The sequence below is a fragment of the Carcharhinus amblyrhynchos genome, chromosome 17 (assembly GCF_965287045.1).
Source record: "Carcharhinus amblyrhynchos chromosome 17, sCarAmb.v2.hapA, whole genome shotgun sequence".
NCBI lineage: Eukaryota > Metazoa > Chordata > Chondrichthyes > Carcharhiniformes > Carcharhinidae > Carcharhinus > Carcharhinus amblyrhynchos.
In genome coordinates, this window is record NC_137340.1 from 39,926,819 (window position 1) to 39,940,868 (window position 14,050).

The following is a 14,050-nucleotide window of genomic DNA, read 5'->3' on the forward strand; positions in this document are numbered from 1 at the left end:
TGAGTATAAGGACTGACTGGGATCATGATGTTGGGGGGGACAGGTATGCTATAACATGGGGCCACGTCTGGAGTCATGAAAGGAGATTCAATGGGAGGACCCCAATTCTGGCAATTCCATAGAAGCTTAGAATTTCTGCAACGCAGAAGAAATAATTTAGTCCATTGAGTCTGCACCAACTCCCTGAAAGGGAATTGTACCCAGGCCCTTTCTCCTGCCCTTGCCATGGCTAATCCATCTAATCCATCCCTGTCAGAGAATCCCAACCAGTCTGAGTTGCGATCTAAAATGCACTGAGGGTTGAAAGCAAATAATACAGGAATCGAGGAGGCCACTCAAGGGCTGAATGTCTTGTTATTTTGCATGTTTCAATCTCCTGCAGAGAATGAGCAATAGATAAAATGTTACAGAACTATAATGTTAAGTGCTTGGACAGGGAGGAATTTGTTAAATGTGTTAAGGAAAAATTTCTCAATCAATATGTAGATACCCTACATGAGAAGGGCAAAATTCGACTTCCTCTTGGGAAATAAGGCAGGGCAAATGGCTGAAGTGTTAGTGGGGGAGCATTTTGGGACCAGTGACCATAATTCTATTAGTTTTAAAATAGTTACGGAAAAATTTGATCTGCTCCACAAGTTAAAGTTCTAAACTGGGGCAAGGCCAATTTTGATGCTATAAGACAGGAATTTTCAAAAGTTGATTAGGAGAGGCTGTTCATACGTAAAGGAACATATAGCAAGTGGGAGGCTTTCAAAAGTAGATATCAAGAGTTCAGGGCTCGCATGTTCCTGTTAGTGTGAAGAGCAAGGCTGGCAGTATTAGGGAACACTGGATGACTAGAGATATTGAGGCAATGGCCAATTAAAAGAAGGAAGCATATGTCAAGTACAGGCTGGGGTCAAGTGAATCCCTTGAGGAATAAAGGGGGTGTAGGAGTACATTTAAAAAGGAAATCAAGAGGGCAAAAGAGGACATGAGATAGCTTTGGCAGAGAAGGTAAAGGAGAATCTAAAGAGATTCTATAAGTATATTAAGGACAAAAGATAACTAGGGAGAGAATAGGGCCCCATAAAGATCAACAAGTTCGCCTGTGTAGAGCCACAGGAGGTGGATGAGATGTTAAATGAATATTTCATGTCAGTAGTTACCATGGAGAAAGACATGGAAGTTAGGGAACTCAGGGGAAGTAAATAAAGATGTCTTGAAAAGTGTCCACATTACAGAAGAGGAAGTGCTAGAGGTCTTAATATGCATAATGGTAAATAAATCCCCGGGACCTGATCAAGGACATTGTGGGAACCTAGGGAAGAAATTGTGGGGCCCATAACGGAGATATTTTTATCATTGACAGCCACAGGTGAGGTGCCAGAAGACTGGAGAGTGGCAAATGTTGTGCCATCATTTAGGAAAGATGGCAAGGAAAAGCCAGAGAACTACAGACCAGTGAACCTAACATCATTGGTGGGTAAGTTGTTGGAGGGGATTCTGAGAGACAGGATCTACATGCATTTGGAAAGGCAAGGACTGATCAGAGGTAGTCAGCATGGCTTTGTGTATGACCTCGTAGAGGTTTATAAAATCATGATGGGTATTGATAAGATGAATAGCCAATGTCTTTTTTCTCAGGATAGGGATGTCCAAAATTAGAGGGCATAGGTTTAGGGTGAGAAGAGAAAGATTTAAAAGAGACCTGAGGAGAAACTTTTTCACATAGAGGGTGGAGACTATATGAATGAGCTGCCAGAGGACGTAGTAGAGGCAGGTATAGTTACCACGTTTAAAAGACATTTGGACAGGTACATGGATAGGAAAGGTTTAGAGAGATATGGGCCATATGCAAGCAAATGAAACTAGTTCAGTTTAGGAAACCAGGACGGCATGGACGAGTTGGGCTGAAGGGCATGTTTCTATATTGTACATCTATGATTCTAATACTCTATCTAACCTATACATCTTGAGACACTAAAGGGCAATTTAGCATGGCCAATCCACCCAACCTGAACATCTTTGGACTGTGGGAGGAAACCAGAGCATTGTAGGAAATCCAGACATGGGGAGAATATGCAAATTCCACACAATAACCCAAGGCCAGAATTGAACCTGGGCCCCTGGCAGTGAATTGGTTTCTATTGTGAATTTCTGTTGAACTTGTATTTTACCACAGGAGGAATTTTTCAGCTTTAGACTTATTTATTTTTATTTCAACCAGGATTGTAAAATATATTTCTGTCAGTAGGAGGCTGCTGAACATTGTGAAGCTATGTAAACGGTACAATTTAACATCAAAAGCCCTTTTTAGTGCAAGAGCTGGAGGATAATAGTGCAGTGTGATTGGCAGCAGGTTTGTTGCTCTTCCCTGGATGGTTCCTGTAAAATATATGTATGTAACACAGCAGTGTTCATATGTTATTTTAAAAATTATGTGTATAAGAGTTGAATTCCAGAGGTGAGAGGAGAATGACTGTCTTTGACATCAAGGCAGCATCTGATTGAGTGTGGCATCAAAGAGCTCCAGCAAAATCAGTCTCGATGGGAATCAGAAAAGGTCTACTGGTTAGAGTCATACCTAGAACAAAGGAAGATGGTTGTGGTTGTTGGAGGTCAATCATCTCAGCTCCAGGACGTTACTGCAGGAGTTCCTCCAGATGGTATCCTAGGCTCAATCATCTTCAACTGCTTCATCAATGACCTTCCTTCCATCATAAGGTCAGAAGTGGGAATGTTCGCTGATAATTGCACAATGTTTAGTACCATTGGTGACTCCTCAGATACTGAAGCAGTTCATATCCAAATGCAGCAGGACTTGGACAATATTCAGGCTTGGGCTGACAAGTGGCAAGTAACATTTGTGTTGGAGAAGTACAATAAGAGACAATCTAACCCTTGTTGCTTGACATTCAATGACATTACCATTGCTGAATCCTCCACTATTGACACCCTAGGGGGTTACCATAGACTAGAAACTGAACTGAACTAACTATATAAATACTGTGGCTACAAGAGAAGGTCAAAAACTGGATCTCTGCAATGAGTAACTCATCTCCTGACTCCCAAAAGTCTTTCCATCATCTACAAATAATAAGTCAGGTGTGTGATGGAATACTCTCCACTTGCCTGGATGAAGCAGCTCCATCAACACTGCAGAAGCTCAACACCATCCAGGACAACTTAGCCTGCTTGATTGGTACCTCATCCGCAAACATTCACACTCTCGACCACCAACGCACACTAGCTGGAGCTCACCAATCCTCCTTAGACAGCACCTTCTCGACCCACAGCCACTATCATCTAGAAGGACAGATATGGAAACACCATCACTATAAGTTCTTCTCTAAGCCACTCACCATCCTGACTTGGAAGTGTATCGCCATTTCTTCACTTTTGTTGGATCAAAATCAGGAACTCCCTCAACAGCACTTGAGTGTGCCTGCACCAAAGGGAATGCAGCGGTTCAAGAAGGCAGCTCACCAGCACCTTCTTAAGGGCAATTAGGGATGGGCAATAAATGCTGGCTAAATGCTGGCCTAGCCAGTGATGCCAACATCTCATAAATGAATAAAAAACCATGGAGGTCTTGTGACATAGTGGTAGAATCTCTATCTCTGGGCCAGAAACTCTGATTTCAAGTCCCAATTGACTTGATGCCACAAAGGGTGCAACATAATACGGCCAGAAAACTTGATTGTCAATATGTAAATCCTTCCTAAACAGTAGGCATAAGACAATAGCAAACCACTGTTGGGTCTGGTATCTATAGCGTTAATGTGGGATGAAGTACATTACCGCCCACACAGTGTTCTAAGGAAGCACATGATGTGCACTCTGAATCAGCTGAGTTTGTTTTTGTGTGTAGCAAGGAGACAGCTCCTGTTGTGTACCCTATGATGCAGGGCACCCATCCTGGGGTCCATGAAGGGTCTCCAGGGGGTCTGCAGAACTGGTGGTGCTACAGGAGCCAAAAATGCCTGTTTGAAAGGAGCAACTTTCAAAAATAATTACAGCAATGAAATCAGCCAATCAGAGCAAGCATGTAGGGATGTGTGAGAGACGGAATGCGAGAGCGTTTATGTATGTGAGAGAAGGGGATGGGATGGTATGACAGAGGGGTGTCAGTGTGTGAGAGAGGCATGGGGTAAATTAATTTGATCAGATTACTCATTCCTAAAGTGGGTACTACCTTCAGGGGTTAATTGAAGGGGCCACGTAACTGGTGAATGTATTTGTGATTGTGTTCCTGAGTTGATTGCAGATGGGCCTGGACGAACCCAAGCCAATAGAATTTCTCTGTACTTTTAGCCATCCTTGCTCATTCTGACTACACAAAAATACTGGAGTAATAAAAGATTTGTGGGCATGTTTTGATCAGCAGGCAGTGTACAGATGAAGGAATGTGCATTCTGAAAAGTGTAATCAGGTTCCTAAAACATTATAAGGACTCTAATTTGCATGGATAAGAGGTTTACCACCAGTTACATCTCATTGATGTTAAAGTTCTTAATTTGAATGCAGCACTTTGATCACAAAAGAGCACGCTTTAGTGTTTAATGAATCTTTCAAGGCAGCAAGAATGGAGTATATTCATAAACTATTCCCTGCTCCATCTTCAATTTCATCACCATTATCATTTTTTAAGGTTCTCACTTCTTCTCTGTTGCTTCAAAAAAGGTTCTGGCAATTATGCTTACAAGTCCATTATTTGTTATTTGCTCTACCAATCTCACTGGAGAATTTGCTTGCAATTTAGTCATCATGAAAGTTCTGCAATTATCTTCACTTTCATTTTATTTTGCTATGGGCATGGTCAAAAAATTCATGCTCATGTGAATCACCAATTGTTGTCTAAACTATTGCTATCTTCCAAGTCCCTTATCACCTGTCAGGAATATTGGCTGTTTGCTGGAGGGTGCTAATTCATATTTTGTTTTATCTTGATATTTCTCATTTTATATCAAAGAGCTAGATTATTTCAGGTGACCATTACCATTAATGGCATTTGTTTCCCTCTCAATAGATTTCATTTTGGTTTGTTACCATATCCAGGGATACAATATACCGGAAATAACATGCCTTTATGTTACCATAATGAAATACAAACATATTGAGTAATGATAGAGGTAAACATCAAGAAATTAGTAGAGTATATATATCTGTGTAGACTAAGAAATATAATGACGCTGCAGTAATGTAATTAGCATTATGCAGATCTTTACATGATAATACCATTATTCATTATTCAATCTCTGCTTTGGCTCAGTTGGTCACTCTAACCTCTGTGTCAAAGGTTTATGGGTTCATGATCCACTCTTGGAATTGAGCACAAAAATCAAAACTGCGAATGCTGCACTGTTGGAGGTGCACTTTTTTGTGCAATCTACCCTCCCAGGTTGATGCAAAAGATCCCACAGCACTATTTTAAAGAGTTAACTCAAGTGTCCTTGACAAGGGATGGAATTTATTGTCCTCCCCCTCCCCACCCAGTTTGGAGAGGGGGAGAGCATGGGAGCAATGATCAGGCTGGAGATTGCTGGGTGAATATCCCGCACTTTCCCACCTCCCTCCATTTAAGTTGGAGTGGAAGCTTGTGTGTGGCTTTCCCACCTTTCGGTCAGCTAAAGCTCTTTAATGGACATTAAGGGCCACTTTACGGCTTCATCCTACTGCCGTTCGTATTGAATCAGTAGCAGGCAGGGGACTTGTTATCCAAAGAGGATGTGCAGCAAACCCTGTTGCTTTTGCCTACAACCTTCTGGGGAGGGTCCCTCATTCAAAGGAGCACCATGTCTGATCGATGGACTCAGCATCGGGTGGATGGGGTTCGAGGGAGGAGGGAATCCACAGGAAACCACCTTTGTGCCTTTGCTGTTTACTCTTGGTTTACACCTTGCTTTCTTAGAAGCCCCATTCCACTGCACTTACCTTTCTCCAGAAGATCCATTCCTTAAGAACATAAGAAATAGGAGCAGGAGTAGGCCATCTAGCCCCTCGAGCCTGCCCCGCCATTCAATAAGATCATGGCTGATCTGTCGTGGCTCAGTTCCACATTCCCGCCCTCTCCCCATAACCCTTAATCCCCTCTCTTATCAAAAACCCATCAACCCACGTCTTAAAAATATTTAGCGAGGCAGCCTCCACCACTTCAACGGGCAGAGAATTCCAGAGATTCACCACTCTTTGAGTGAAGAAGTTCCTCCTCAACTCCGTTCTAAACCGCCCCCCCTTTATCCTGAGGCTGTGCCCTCTAGTCCTACTGTCCTTTCTGAGCGGGAAGAGCCTCTCCACCTCTATCCTATCCATCCCATTCAACATCTTATACGTCTCAATGAGATCTCCCCTCATTCTTCTAAACTCTAACGAGTACAAGCCTAGTTTATTCAGCCTCTCCTCATAGTTCAACCCCCTCAACTCCGGAATCAGCCTAGTAAACCTCCTCTGCACTCCCTCCAAGGCCAAAATATCCTTGCGTAAGTGCGGCGCCCAAAACTGCACACAGTACACCAGCTGCGGCCTCACCAGTGCCCTATACAGCTGCAGCAAGACCTCCCTACTTTTATATTCAATCCCCCTCACTATGAAGGCCAGCATCCCATTCGCCTTCCTGACCACCTGCTGCACCTGCAGGCTGGGTTTTTGCGACTCATGCACAAGGACCCCGAGGTCCCTCTGCACCGTCGCATGCTGCAGTTTTTCGCCACGTAAGTAATAGTCCTTCCTACCATTATTCCTACCAAAGTGGACAACCTCACATTTGCCAACATTAAATTCCATTTGCCAGTTCCTGGCCCATTCGCCCAGCCTATCTAGATCCTTCTGCAGACTCTCCACATCTTCCGCACAATTTGCCGTTCCACCAATCTTGGTGTCATCAGCAAATTTCGACACCATACACTCGGTTCCCTCCTCCAGATCATCTATATAAATGGTGAATAGCTGAGGCCCCAGCACCGACCCCTGGGGCACTCCACTAGTCACCAACCGCCAATCCGAATAGCACCCATTAACCCCCACTCTCTGCCTCCTATTTGACAACCAATCCTCTATCCACGCTAACACCCTACCACCAACTCCATGCCCCCTGACCTTCTGCAATAACCTCTTGTGAGGCACCTTGCCTTCTGAAAATCAAGAAAGACCACATCCACCGGCTCTCCTCTATCCACCGCCCTTGACACATCCTCATAGAACTCCAATAAATTCATCAGGCGCGACTTCCCCTTAATGAAACCGTGCTGCGTCTGCTCTACCAAACAATTCCCCTCAAGATGCCTCGCTATTTTCTCCTTGATGACGGATTCTAACATTTTACCTACCACAGACGTTAAACTAACTGGCCTATAATTCCCCGCCTTTTGCCTGCCACCCTTCTTAAACAACGGCGTAACATTAGCCGTTTTCCAATCTTCTGGCACTTCCCCGGAATCCAGCGATGTTTGGAAAATAATCACCAAGGCATCCACTATCACCTCCGCCATTTCCTTCAGAACCCTTGGATGCATTCCATCCGGTCCTGGGGACTTGTCCACAATCAGTCCCTCCAGTCTGTTGAGCACCGCCTCTCTAGTAACAATAATGTCATTCAGGACCTCCACTCCTACCATCTTTCCATCGCTAACACCCGGCAAATTACTCGTCCTCCTCCGTGAAGACCGAAACAAAAAGGTTATTCAGGGCCTCAGCCATTTCCCCATCCCCTACCACTAAGTCCCCCCTCTCATCCTCTAAGGGTCCAACGTTCACCCTAGCCAGCCTCTTCCTTTTTATGTATTTATAAAAACTGATGGGTGTACCCCAGTGCAATTCTGAGATCAGCCACTGTTCTTTGTGGTGCTACTGCACCAGTCTCTGATTCCCTGGCACCTCCAGGAGTCATGACTTCTGTCCTCCAGAAACTTTAATTCAATTTAATCTAATTTAAAAAGCGGGAGGCTGACCAAGTAAATGCCCAAATACCTCGATATAACATCAGGTGCCCACAGGTTCTCCAGTCAGTGACTATGTTACTGCCACTAAACTTTGCCCAATACTTGTTGCTTGATTGCAAAAATGTTAATACATTGCTATTTGTGGAAGCTTGCTGTGTGCAAATTGGCTGCTGTGTTTCTTACATTACAAGAGTAATGACATTTCAAAAATTCTCCATTGGTTGTGAGATCTGGGATGTCCTTTCTTCATGAAGGCTGCCATATAAATACACGTCTCTCTGTCTGCATAGTCCCAACACACACACACACACACACACACAGCAATATAAAATTGAATGGAAATAAAAATTGCTTAAAGATATTGTCATTTGGATCATATTAGTAATTTATTAGAAACATATATTGACTTTATATGTCTTTAAAATTACAGACAATGGGTAGCTCAATATCTTATTAGCTACCAGTCATTCTTTAAATGGTGGCTGGTAATGAATTATGAAACAATAATTTGCAAAATCTTTGGACTTTTATTAATTCATGAAAGGAAATTGGTCTAAAAGTGATGTTTAAATTGAGTTAAATCTTAATAAAGACTACAAGAGTTTCAGCAGTGTGCTTTGATATTGTAATCCCAGGCACAGATGCTAAATTTTGCCTACCTGAAACTCATTATTAATTAATTCTTTTTTAATATAGGTTGGATTTACTCATTTGGAAAAGTAGAATTATCCCTATTGATGTCGATCTATAATGCAGGTGGTTTGAATTTCACTAACCAGAGAGTTTAATCTTGCAGTTTGTGCAGAGCTAATCAAGTCTTTGATAACAGATGCGAAGATCCCAGTGTCAGTCCGCGTGTTTGGATCTTTATTCTAATCAAATTACCCAGACGCATGATAAGTCAACACTGATCATCACACTGGCGGAAATTTAGATTACTCATGGCCCTCCCATTCCCTTTGTTCTAATAACAACCGCGCTCTATTTTCACACATTAAAGCAGAAATTTTGATGGTACCTGAATAATTAAAGAGTTGTCTATGGTGTTGTATGAATCTGATCAATGTCACTGGCAAGGAAACGTGACCACAGCTGTGCTTTAAAAGTGCTCCCTGCTATGTTTTTGCTGTGTGCTGGAAAAACAATACTTACTCTGTTCACTTTACTCCTTTCTGACCTTGCTGCAGGCAGCAGTGTCACCAGCTGCACTGGTTAACATGGTCACCTTTGGGTTTTCTTTTTTTAAAAAAATGGCTTGACAGGGGATGAAACACATTTCATATAAACTTGCATTTCCCACAGGTGTAGCAGTCCTTGTTTGTGTGCCTTGTAGTGTTTGTTTATTTAGCTTCCTAAGCAATTTGACTCACTCAGTTTGGTGTCTCAGACCTGCTGGTTGCTTGATTCAGTACCCTCTCCCCTCCATCCATTTTCCTTCATTCCATTGACTTTTTCATGCAGTCGTTTAAAGAAGTAGATGAGAGGATTTTGTTTCTCCATTTCTTCCTGTCTGTCATGACCTTTGTTTTTTTTTAACTTCCTTCGTCTAGTTTCAGTAAATAGTCTTTGAGTGCCATGCCACCTGCTAAAGGTAGTTGAGAAATTAGCTTTTCCTGAAATTACCCTGACCAGTGACCTCTCCCAACCCACCCTAGGGTTTTGGAAGGCTGTTCCAGCTTTCTGTGTGGCCGCATTTACTGCTCAATTTCGATGCTGGCGTTTAGCCTCTTAATTATTACTTGTCAGTTTAACTCAATAAAGCCTCGAGTAAGTAGAGTTACTATATATTTTTTCACATGCTCGTAGTGCACGCTCTGTTCTTTAGCGAACAAGACTGTTAGCTACTTTCACCACCGTTTCTCTGATTTCTTTGTTCTGAAAGGAAAGACAAGATGAAGAAAAATCTGTGAAATCTGCACCACATACCACACAAGCTCCTGGGTCAAAGGTCATTTCTGGAAGCTCAGGATTAGGAGGAGGTAAAATTATATTTTTATCCTTAAGCTTTGATTTCTCGAGTTAATGAAGATTTTTTTTCTCATTGGGTCTGCGCCGCTAACAGGTGTTAGCCCTCAAGCGTGGTCTCCAGGGCAGCCAGTCTATACACCAACTTGAGGGTGATATAACTCATTGTAGCCTTGAACACATACAAATTGGTTGGGGAGACAACTCTTGAAGTTTTTTTTTGTTCCAAGGCCAGATGACATGAGAACTTGAAATCCATGTCAGGAATCAAAGGAAAATTTTAAACTGTCAAAACGTAAACTTATCAACAACCTCTTGACTTTTTTTTCTGAAAAGAAGCTTTCTGTATCAGATTCCAATTCAGAGTCAGGTGGGAGGGACTGTGTCAGAAATTTGCGATACAAAGCAGAAATTGAGAGTGCATCAAAAAAAAAATCAGATGTAATACAAACCAACCTTCCTTCATCTCACTTGTCACATCTGCTCTGTCTAATTTAATTTTGAAACCAGAGAGGGGGGGGAAGGATCACAAACAATGTGTGGATGATAATATTTCATTTTTAAAAAATCTTGTCAAAGAAATTAACAGCTGCACATTGGGTTAAGTGCTCAACCGCTAAAGCTGATTTCTATGAAATATGCTGTATGATACAAAGAAAAGAATATTTCCAAAAAACCCAGGTTTGCAGGACCCAATATAGTGGTTCATGTCCAACCTTCTCATCTGATTCCATCAGTGGGATTAGCACAGTGGTTTTGTCTGTGAAGGATAGCTCTTAAGCAAGGTGAAGAACACCAATAAGCTAGCAAAAACAGGGTGCCATGGCATTAACTGCCTCATTATTTACAGACCTTAAGCCAGTCTATTATTTTGACATAAGGTTAGCATTCAGTGTTTCAGTGAGCCTGACACTATCCCATTCTGTTTGCATTTCAACTTAAATGGCTGATTGGTGCTTTTTCATCTGTTCTTCTTTACCCAGAGCCTTTATAGGAGATGCACTAAAGCATTCATGTCACAGGTAATATGGTTCAAAAATTGAGTGGGGGAAGGATAGCAGATAGCACTCACTCCCATAGAGCTTAGACACAACAGGTTACAAAGCCATTTGTATTTTATTCACATGAGAAATAAAAGAAAAAAAATCACGTTTCAGAAATGAGTAGATGCCCAGAATGGTAAAGAAGCTTTTCTTCATCCCAGAAAATAATGAAATAGTGACACCAGTGCAACTTGGAATCATTTTAATTCCCCCAAGTCTCAGTATTTCCCAGAAGAATGCAATGGTTTAATGATTACACCTTTGCATAACAATATGAATAAACTGAAAATATTGGGACAATGGTAATGCCAATGAATGAAGTTATTAGATATAGTGTATGATCCTGGTGAAAAGCCTTCAGGCCTTATATTTCATTTCTGACTTCTGCTTCATACAAAAGCATTGGTAATAGATCCTAAAGCAATGCTATTCATGATTTTTTTCTTAGCACAGTGAGTTCAACATGGTCAAAACACAAGCACAAAAGATTTTTAAGCTTTTCTGAAAAAAATATTTTGCTCAGGTTTAGGATCTTGATATAAAACCTGTTTCTCTGTCCAAGGGTGTATATAACAATCCTGATATATCTCTGGACTGTATTGAATAACTTCCTAACCCATGCCTTAAGTTTCAAATGCAAATCATTTTTATGCTAGGTTACTGACATGCAAATGACACATTGACCAATGTCAAGTAGACTCATCTGTGGAGGTACAGTGTCAGGGAATGACATTTGTAATGTTTTGCTTAAAGAGAGAAGACTACATAATTGAGCAGTGAGGCATACTCTCTACTGTGCATAATATATATAAAGCAGAGGAAATATAGTCATAGCTTCTAAATTTATTGCAAACATGCTTCAATGCTACAGAAATATATTGAAGGCTATTAATATTTTGACATTTCAAGGAAGCTATTGTTACAGTGGAGGTACAATTACTGCTCAGTAAATAGACTATCCCATATGTTTTAGAACCGAGGTGGAAAAAAGTCTATGTCTAAATGACCTCATAGCTCAACTTATGATTTCTGCAGGTTATTAACTCCATAAATCTTTTTCATAACCCACTGAAACAATTGGCATCCTACTTGTGCTCTTTATATTTATTGTATGTTGCGTCTCTAAAAAAACAGAGAAAATTTGAAATAGTTACTTTCATATGCAGATAATAACTGTGGTGTGATATGTTTCATTGTCTGGGATCACTGGTAGAAATACTAAACTAGTTTAACATGGTGTTGACTCCTCGGAGTGAAGGTCTTTTCATATTTGCTTTTAATTGAGAAAATTGGGTAAAAGGCAATGGCATACTTTGCAGGACATTCCCATGGTTTAAATGAGTGGAAAATAGGTTAAATATAATTCTTTCCTGAACTGGGACTGCATTTTTCAGTCATCTGTTTTTGACTTGCATTTGCACGAGCCATTGATACACTTGTGGGTATTATTGTGGGGGCGTCTTCTGAGGCACAGAGCAGGTGTAGCACAAACTGGAACCCATGTCACTTGAGGAGTGGGATTAAGGAATATAATGTGGAACCTGTTAATTTAACTTTGTGCTTTTAGATTCTGAGTTTATTTTGCGGTTGAAAGTGATGCCAGTTTGCAGTGTTGCTTTATTCACGTCCCGCTTACAATGTGAGACCAGGAACACGGCATAAGAAGGTGTTGGGTTAGCACACCCTGATCAATTGCCATGGAATTATATAATAAAACAAAGTTGCTCACTCACTGTGTCAGCGCACCTGCGATATAACATAATCTATCCGGATTGGTGCTGGTGGAATCTGATGCTGGAAATATGTTCAAAGGATTTTCAGTTGAAATATTGTCACTGTGTCAAAAAGAGATTCGTATATAATGTTCAAGGCTATTGGTGTTCTGAAATTTTTGTTTTGTTCACCTTGTGGCACGGAATTCAAAGCACTGTCAGCAATACTGAAAGGATTGCACACATGGAAGAATGCATAGACATAATTATGCACAGTTAGAATTTAAACTTTAACTTTCTGGCTGCGGGGTTAATGTTGTACTGCTGACATGCTGGATGCACAGGTTGAAAACTCAGCCCACCCAAGCCCAGAGTACAATGGCAGAATGTGGGCATCCGATATGCCAGTGATATTTGCAATGCTGGTGAAATGTACTGAAATGATACTGTGCAATCCTGATGCCCAACAACAACTCCCTTTAAATTACAGGCAGGCTTTTCCAATCTCAGCACTATAATCCAAGTGCAGAGTAAGAATCTTCAGAAAGAAAAGTTAAGCTGCAAAGAATGAAGGAAAGTTTTTATCTCTGGACTTGGAGCCAAAATAAGCGCAGAAGAATAGGAAGAAAATCTCTGCTGGTTGCAGAAGTCTGAAATCAAGTGATTTTTGAGCAGTAGAAACACAGTAGATGGTGCACATGAACCTAAAGCATAGCATTTTATAATTTGATAGTAGATTGGGCAGTCTTTCTTTGAGTTATGGGATGGAAGATGAGTTGAATAGGGCAAATGCCAGGCAGTGTCATATCTAACCAGGGAGTGCTGTCACTGGGTGCAAAATAATGGGGAATGTGTTCTCTTCTCCAGTGCTGGAATCCCTCACCTATTGAACACAAATAAAAGATTCTAAAAGAGAATGTAGAGAATATGTAGATTTAAAATCCACCCAAATGCATTGCAATGATTGCAAGTTAACTTTGATAATTGGCTGTTGTGCTTTGCTGAAGTGGTCATTTTTTAAAAACATCTCCTCTAGCACATAATTAATGCAGCTCAATTTGTAGAGGTCTACTTTAGTGCTCAACTGAATACCAGAAACATGAGCTGTGAAAATCACAATAAGCAATAATAGCCAGAACTTTATATTGAAATATTTCCCTTTAAGCCACTCAACTATACAATGGTTCTACATTCCCATTTCCAATAAGCATATAACATTTTAAGAGAATTCCTGTTCCTTTTAACAAGAGCATTTCATTATATTTTGTTTTCATAATTGATTTTAATTTGTGAAGCAACTTATTAACTAAGATTTTTATAAAACCTGGCTAGAATAATGTTAGTATCCATTATTAAATATTGTATTAAAACATAAAATTCATTGCTAAAAGGTTAAGATACTTTAAAT

The 14,050-nt window shown here is 40.9% G+C and overlaps 1 protein-coding gene across 1 annotated transcript in view; it reads left to right on the forward strand.

The window, feature by feature from the left end:
* Positions 1 to 14,050, forward strand: part of LOC145354582 (uncharacterized) — a 160,932-nt gene that overhangs the window by 142,922 nt on the left and 3,960 nt on the right. Inside the window, exon 12 of the mRNA XM_080206046.1 lies at positions 9,805 to 9,901. Within this exon, the coding sequence (XP_080062172.1) occupies positions 9,805 to 9,901 (97 nt within the window). The remainder of the gene's footprint in view (positions 1 to 9,804; positions 9,902 to 14,050) is intronic.